Source organism: Montipora capricornis, chromosome 2 (assembly GCF_036669925.1).
Source record: "Montipora capricornis isolate CH-2021 chromosome 2, ASM3666992v2, whole genome shotgun sequence".
Taxonomy (NCBI): domain Eukaryota; kingdom Metazoa; phylum Cnidaria; class Anthozoa; order Scleractinia; family Acroporidae; genus Montipora; species Montipora capricornis.
Window position 1 is genome coordinate 48,111,933 of NC_090884.1, and position 8,418 is coordinate 48,120,350.

General features: G+C 40.0%; 2 protein-coding genes across 2 annotated transcripts in view; both read left to right on the forward strand.

The window, feature by feature from the left end:
* Positions 1–359: 359 nt before the first annotated feature.
* On the forward strand, positions 360–4,317 carry LOC138037424 (snaclec coagulation factor IX/factor X-binding protein subunit B-like). Its single transcript, XM_068883352.1, has 4 exons — positions 360–522; positions 953–1,086; positions 1,682–1,720; positions 3,758–4,317. Exons 2-4 carry the CDS (start codon positions 1,053–1,055, stop codon positions 4,315–4,317), a joined length of 633 nt encoding a protein of 210 aa, XP_068739453.1. The 5' UTR covers positions 360–522; positions 953–1,052.
* Positions 4,318–4,504: 187 nt separating this feature from the next.
* LOC138037425 (adhesion G protein-coupled receptor B1-like) overlaps positions 4,505–8,418 on the forward strand; it is a 41,609-nt gene continuing 37,695 nt past the window's right edge. The window contains exons 1-3 of the mRNA XM_068883353.1: positions 4,505–4,529; positions 6,573–6,827; positions 8,022–8,193. Of these exons, the coding sequence (XP_068739454.1) occupies positions 4,505–4,529; positions 6,573–6,827; positions 8,022–8,193 (452 nt within the window). The remainder of the gene's footprint in view (positions 4,530–6,572; positions 6,828–8,021; positions 8,194–8,418) is intronic.

Below are 8,418 nucleotides of genomic sequence, written 5' to 3' on the forward strand. Positions count from 1 at the left end.
TAACGATGGATATGTAGTTTATTTATAAAAAAAATGTAAATGATCACTATATTGTGGAAAGTAAACTGCTTACCTCGCTCGCAGCATCATTAAGTCAGTCATACAACACAGTTGAATCAGATGAATCAAGGTAGTAGGAAGGAAAATATTTTCATTAACAGCCCGTGGCTTGGAGTAAACAGAGGTAACATGTACCGACATTCCGATGAAAATTCTCTCAGATCTATTAATAGCTCTGTATCAAGGAAGACCCCTTATTGGTAAGTTGGTGTGAAAGTAGACCCCACGGAGTCATGGGAACAACAGATTAAAATAACCTTTGCAGATTCCAAGTGATTATCATGGGATATAGGGATTCGCCCTCTTAACTCATATTAGAGAATGTTAGCATCGATAACGAGTACGACTTCAAGTACGAGTTCTGGGATTTTTATCATTGTGCAACCGTTCTGCGCAGCCCGGCGTGTTCAACTCGTCCCTGCAAGTTGGTCTGCGACGACTTTCCATCGAAAAGTCGGAGCGGTAAGTACGAGTTTGTCAAAAAAAAAATTTAGTTTAAAGCTGTAATAATCATATACTAACAATTCTCAAGTGTTGGGTGAACAAATTGGGGTTTTTTTAAGCCTTAAAAGAGGCTTAAAGTACTAATATATTATAAAAGAACTAGTGGAGTGTTCTGCAGACTGGAACTGATATTACAGCTAAATGCGTAGGCGGCACGACTTCGCGAACGAGTAAAAGTTGCACTTGTTCTCGTACTCACAATCGTTGCCGATGCCAATATTCTGTATTCTCTCCTAGATGCGAACACTGGAAACCTAGTTTGAATGATCGTTTTCAGAGATCTAGTTATATTATATTCCTATATCCCGCATTAATTCGGGATAAGTTAATTCATGCATTCATGCAACTGTGACGTAATTGTAACAACAGACATCGCGCGTTCCTTCAGAGACCTCTCAGACAATCCTTTGAGATGCGACGAGAACACCTTAAGGAATGCGAGGTCTTCTATCACTATCAAGTCCGACTGCCTGGAATCAAATTTTGTGATGGACAATAACCATAATTCAGTTGAGATAAGAGGTAAAAGGAATTCTCTATTAAAATTTGAGATCGGAGTACACTACGGGACAAATGCCACGAATACGATTAGGAGAATCTCTCTCGAGCTTTTGTTAAAAGCTTCACGGTTTTAACTGGTCAGAATTCGTGAGAAGTGAAGCCCTTTCAGGAGATTTCCATGTTTCTAATTTGAAATCCTTATTTTCTTTTGTTTATTTCCTTATTTCAAGTCTTGCAGACAGCCTCAAACCCAGGCTTTCGTTCTTTTTTCTCCCGAGCCTGGGCGCAAGGGGTTAGGTTTCTTCAACCACTGCTCAGTCACGCATTATACAAATGAGATAGTTGAGCATGTTACGCTAAAATACGAAATGTCCTTGACAAGCTCCAATTCTGCAGATTAGAGCTTAAGGGGGAGGTCTATGTCCGGTTTAGTTATCCGTTCTACGTATTCCATAGTATACAGCCTGTTGGGGGTTGCTTCTAATGAACAGAAGAAACTTTTTTTGCAATACGTACTGTTCGCTTGTCCAGAAAGGGGTGTAAGTGTTACTCCCTCTCGGCAGCTGTGGCGTTCAGTGCACTTGACAACAGCTCGTCGTTATGATTTCTTCTGCAGGAAAAGGTGATCATCTTCGAACAAGAAGAGCGGTGCCCGGTAGGTTTTTCGATTTATTATGCATACCTTTCGAACTGACATTTTATATGATCAACTGGGACTAGAAGGCAACGTAATCTTCTTGAAGAGAAGTTAAAGGTAACGTTAGTCTGTCGTTAGAGTGGATGCAATTAGGCGATGATGGGATACAAAGTTGGCCCATTTTGAAACAGTGGCTATGTTGGTAGCTTTGGCCGAACTGAATTCTACTGTCGTTTTCATCCAAGCGTGGACATGTGACGGAAAAACGTGCTCTAATTGGCTGCAAACGTGAAAAGGTTTTGTCCTCAATCATTGGTGGCAAGACTGGATATTGAAGACTTTCTCAAAGAAATTGACCCTGACCTGATAAAATATGCTTTAAATACTTTCGAACTATCGTGCGCAAAAGTTTGCTGAACGACTCCCAAACGCAAACTTCAAAAAACATGTTTTCCCGTCACGTGTCCATGCTTAGATGAAAACGACTGTACTTTTATACCAATGCTTCTTCTGTTGCAGAAAACCAATATGACGGCTTGCTGTGTAGTCTGTACTTTTCGTCATCGCTGTCATGTATTTCCGCTCAGTTGTCAGTGGACGAAAACAATCCATCGTTTATTTAATTTACCATAATGATTGTTATCTATGCCTCTGACGATTGGTTGAAAATCACCTTTACTCGTTTTTTGGTAATCATATCTGCATCTAGCTCAGGTATCTGAAAATGATTCAAATTTCAAGGCTTTCTGTCTTGGGACAACTCACGTTCAGATGTAGCAATGGGCATTGTATCTCGAACCACTGGAAATGCAACCTTGTAAACGACTGCCAAGACGGAAGTGATGAAACTGACTGCAGTCCGTACATCGAAACCGGCAATTTTCGCTGCCTGAACCAAAACTGCATTCCGCAATCTTTTGTTTGCGATACATTCAACGACTGCGTGGTGATGGCAGCGATGAGACATCTTGTCGCTTGTTAAATGGAGGGAGGTGTAAACGAGAGGAATACCGTTGTCCATCGGAGTATTGTATTCCTTTTGCGGAAGTGTGTAACGGAAGAGCAGATTTTGTTGCAGATCATTCTGACGAAATTGAATACACTGTGTGTAAGATGTAAGGGTTTGAATGAAATGAATGATGATGGACTCTTTTCAAGTGGCAATCTTCTAGTGCTGGTGCTCTAATTGGGGATACTGCACATAGATTTAAAATTACATCGATCATGATTGACTCAAATCAAGTCAAACATTGGTTTTCGAGAGAATTAACTATTGGAGGGTAATGTGAAGTGCTGGTTTGCAACCCATGTGAGCGGTTAGCCCTACTAATGGAATTTGGCCCACACATGGACAGAGAAAAACTCTGACCAGAGCGGGAAATGAACCCACGACCTTCGGCTTAGATCACCGCTGCTCTACCGACTGAGTACAAGGTCAGACAGGAGCGGGCCGTGGGAATTGGAGATGACAATTTCACGGCAATGAATATGTACAAGTACAAGGAAGGGTTACATTTTTGCAAACGTTGACCGTGTAGCGCTTATATTTCAACAGAAATATCAGAGTTTTTCTCTGTCCGTGTGTGGGCCCAATTCCATTAGTAGGGCTAACGCTCACATGGCATACATGGGTAGAAAACTAGCACTTCACATTACCCTCCAGTAGTTAATTCTGTTGAAATATAAGTGCTACGCGACCAACGTTTGCAAAAACGTAAACCCTTCATTGGTTTTCGAGGGCAAGGGAAAACCGGAGTACCCGACGAAAAACCGCTCGGAGAAGAGTAGAGAACCAACAAACAAGAAATGAAAGCCGAATCAACTTTGCACTAATACTTGATATTTATCTTTGCACACTAACAGGAAAATGCTAAAAAATCACAAAAACATAGTTAAATTGCGATCTGTTTTTAATTGTTGTTTATTGTTATATTTATTTTTGCCAAAGACCAGTAAATTTAACTAGTTCATCCAAACAGACACATGTTATTTACCACCGTTCAATAATTGACGTAAATGATTAACTTACTGCGTTTTCCATTTTTTTCTTTTCAGCCTGTGAAACTGGCTGGAATAAGTACTTGTCTTCTTGCTATAAGTACTTCAATGAAAACCACAGGTGGCAGGACGCTAAAGACCATTGCAGTAGCGAATTTGGAGCCGATCTTGCCAAGATTACGAGCCAAGATGTACACAATTTTGTCTACAATCTGGGCACTCATCAGTCTTTGGACATTTGGATTGGTCTGCGGCAGAATGCAGGATCAAGTGACTTTGTTTGGACTGATGGATCTCAGATTGGCAACTTCTCTTTCTGGGATACCGGACAGCCGGCACCCATTCCTGGCCACGACCTCTGCACGCGCATGTCTTCTAGAGAAACTTTAACAAACGGACGATGGATAACTGGCGACTGTGCAGACGGACATAGCGCATACGTGTGTGAAAAAGGTTTGACTTGTGTTTTAAAGCGTCTCTTCGTTCGAAATTCATTTTCATGTAAAACAACTCAGTTTACTGGAACTCACATATTCTCAATGCTGGATTTGACGTCCCTCCATAACCCTTATTACGATGTCTTTGTATCGACCTTCGGGTATAAAGCACACAGATGACAAGACCATTTCATCGTACGCGTGTAGCATGCGTTTATAAACTAATAGAGAAGTAATTACTGACGCATTTTAACCAGCTCAGTATCCGCTTTCTAACGACGACGGCTAGCGGTTGAGTGTGTTTGACATGCCACTAAAGTAAAGATAATTCTGTTTTGTAGCAGTGACAGGGTGTTTCGCCACTCAGATGGGAGATAACTGTCAAAGTGTTGGTAAGTGTTGAAGTTACTGAACCTGTAATGAGCAGTAAAAGTAAAGTCATTTTCGCGGCATGAGCAACAACTGGAGGTGAATATCTTTTCCAATTCCTTAAAGGGCCTTCAACTCCAATGTTGTCTGGGCCAGGAAAAAAATCTTGGTATTACACTCAACGGAGTAAGATACTACGATAGGTTTTTCATTCGGTTGAAACTTCTCTTTTTTAATTTTCAAAGTTGCACGACCGAGTGGGGCAAGTGACGTCATTTTTAGGATGATGACCTACAATCGTGGTCAAAAGTTGTTGGGAAGGTTGCGGGCATCAGCTCACTTCACACCTAATTCGATTTTTCTAACTATTGGCTGAATTGTTTGGGAAATACCATGCTCTTGTGGCCCCCCTCCCCCATATTCAATGTTGGAGTTCTTCAGGTTAGAAAAGTCACCATTTCTTTCCCCTGGAAAATCCAACATTGAAAAGGGGGAGGGGGGTATCTGTAAAATGACGTTACCTTCCCAACACTTCTGTCCATGATTGTAGTTATAGAAATCAGTAACACGCGTTTAAAAAGGGTTACCAAGTTTAAATATCAAATATCTTGGGGTCCAACACTCTAACTTGGAAGGACCACTTAGAATATATTGGTAACAAGATCAAGTTCTCGTCCAGATTAGGTGTTCTGCGTCGAGCGCGTAATGGTCTCCCCAAGCCAACTTGCCAAATACTCTAGAATACTATAGTCTTGCCACTGTTCGATTACTGTTCGCCTGTATGGGACAGTTGTGGGGCTGGGAGCAAAGCTTACCTATAGATAAGCTAAATAGAGATGCCGCATGTATTACTGAAGGTCGGTCTGTCAGAGCTGAGAAGTTAAAATCAACACTTGGCTGGCCCAGCCTACAAACACGCAGAAATCAAATGCGTTTTAGTCCATAAATGTCTACACGGAAGAACGCCTTCGTACATACTTTAAGAGTTTGAGCACGCGCACTTTTTTCCATGGCTATAACACCAGAAGCCGTGATTTGCTGCGCCCTCCCTTCGCAAAAACTGCTAAGTATCAAGGGAGCTTCGGAATAAACGGTACTCGGACCTGCACCACCTTTCCGAGGAACATTAGACAAGTAGAGACGCTTAGCGAATTTAAAGTCAGAAATTGAAAGCGCCATCTTGAACAGTAAATGCCTGCGATACATGTCCCTTTTTAAATTATTGATTGTCTAGTTTTAAATGTTTTAATGTCTCTGTTTTTGTGTTTTGTCAAGGCTCCATTTAAACTAATTCTGCTAATTAAATTGGATACCCCTGGATAAATATTGAATTAAATAATTAAAATAAAACAAGGGAAATCCTGGGATGTCGTCAAAAATCCTGCTCAACTCAAACCCATTTTGAAAGTTCTTTGTCTCGGTAATGTTTCAAATATGAGCAATTTTTCCCAACTTTAAAAAAATGCAATGGCGTAAATCTCTGTATACAAACGGATGCATTTCATTCTTCAGTTTCGTTCTTTGTTTGTTGTTTCCTTTACCACTCAGGGGCACCCAACGTCAATTTTCGGAAAATATCTGTTCGGAAGACGATTTGAGATCTAGAATTTTCGGAACATTTATTGTAAAATTTCTTGCTTGCCTGCCTGTCCTAGGATTTTCGAACATCTAAAACATGGTAAAATTGCTCATCTTAAACGGATTTTTACCCTAAAAATGTCACCTAGAATTTTCGGGAGCCTTTTTTCTCCCTGCGCTTTTGAAAAGGTAATCCCTATAATTTTCGTATCACTAGACTTTCAGCTAAGGAATCCGAACACATGATAACTTTTAAGGGATAAAAATATGCCTATATCTATGGTTTAATATTAAAATACGTTTAACAATGCTATGTTTAAGTGAATTAAATTCTCGTTGGGTGCCCCTGACCACTCTCGAGAGGTCATGCAAATCGTGCAGATCCACATGATTTTATTTAAAAGCAATGTACTCCGGGATTCTGTTTACTTTTGGAACTAACTTTTCTGTCATTAAAACTGAACACTCTAATCATTTTGCTTTTGTAGAAGAAAAGCCAAACATTACTTCTTTTCGAAGGGTTGAGAACACATCAGCACACTACGGCGCCGAGGTGACGTTAGAATGCAAAGTGTCTGGCATCCCTCGTCCTAAAGTCACTCTGCTTGTTAACGCTTTCAAGGCCAACAAAATAGATAGCGGTCACTCAATCATGGCGTCATTAAAGATGACGTCAGAAGTGGAATGTCAGGTGTCAAACAGGATGGGAATCGACTTTTTAAGGACGAGAATTGAGATGAGAGGTATTTTTGCCAGCCTTTTTCATTGTGTATCGTAGTTTCTGTGCGATGGAAAAATGAAGAGTAAGAAGAAGGAAAGAAGAACACTTTATTGTATGTCGCTTTTCAAAGTTCAGAAACTTCGTTTCAGAAACCACTTTGGAAAGGGACTGTGTTGTAATAACGGCATTGACATTCAGATGCAAAAGAATACCCCCGAATCATAAATGAGATTAGGCAAAAAGTAAAACTTTGCAAAAAGACCATTTGCATTCAAAACTTTCTTGTGACGTACAGCATATTAAAGTCCCATCTTGATGTGCTGAGTAAGAAGTAAATACATGTAGTCTTTTTAGCTATTTTCTCGCTGGACACGGACTCCAATATATCGTGTTTACCTTGAAAAAAATACTTTGTTAAGTAAGACTTTTCACAAGTTGGTCCTTTTTTAAGTAAGGACGCGAGGAGGCTCGTTTCCACCATCTTTAGCTTGGCCGACAAAAAGAACAAATAAACCAGAGTTTGATAAATTCTATGTTTTCCCTCTTCGTTACAACCGTTTGGTTATTGCGAACATCTCATAAATCAGCAAGTTACTGTTGCAGTCGTCCTCTAAGACCAATTATTGGAAAATTAACAAAGTAAGAAAATAATAAATTGATTAAGAAATTTAATAAACAACTTAGTTAAGAAATTACAGGAATCCGGACCCCAGACCGGACGCTGGATCAGGGATATTTGTTTGTCTTATTTTAGCAAAAGGTGATTGGCAAGTTGCTGAATTAACGGATCATCACATTCATTTTTGTCTGACATGAGACAAGGTGTCGTTCGGCCGATGTTTATATGGGGACCTTTGGTCGTCCCAATACCCTCGTTCTCGTTCCGCTGGACAAGAGTAACGAGGGCTCTTATTTTGTTAGTCGATTGTAATCCAGTTAGCTATTACCATTATGCGTAACGCATAATCTAGAGGGAATAGAAACAGAGAGGGAGGGTAAGAGCGTTTCTATTTCAGCTAAGAGTGTCTTCACTGAAATTTACATATATAAAGACCTGGATTGGGTGGGTCCCTATCTGTATTCCTCGTTTTCTGTTTGCAGAATTGGAAACTACATCGATGATTATTCTCAGGAGGTATGCGTTCTGTCTTATCATAAAGTGATAATGATGATGACAAAACCCTGATCGGCATCTCGCATCTTTTGTTTTTCTCAGATGATAAATCAACTTATCTCAAAGCTGTTTTGAGACTAAATGACTATAAGTTTAATGCGAGCCTCAAAAATCTATTATCCGAAGAATCCAAGACACTTGCAGATTGGTTAGAAGATCGAATGAAAGATTTGTTTGGAGATGTTATCAGAGGTGCGAATGTGGTTGGTTTCAGGTATGGCCATATTTTTATTCTAAGAGCAAAATTGTCAACGTCTTGTTGTTTTTGGCAATAGGATTCTTAGTTTAAACGCCCATTTCTTGGTGTTTACAAGTCAAACACAGACGAGGCAAACTCACTATTTGAAAGTTCAGTTACTCGTTAATTAGAGGATATTTTACATGGCTTATATTGGAAAATCAGAAATTATCAAAAAATGGGCTGTTCTTAGCTTATTGC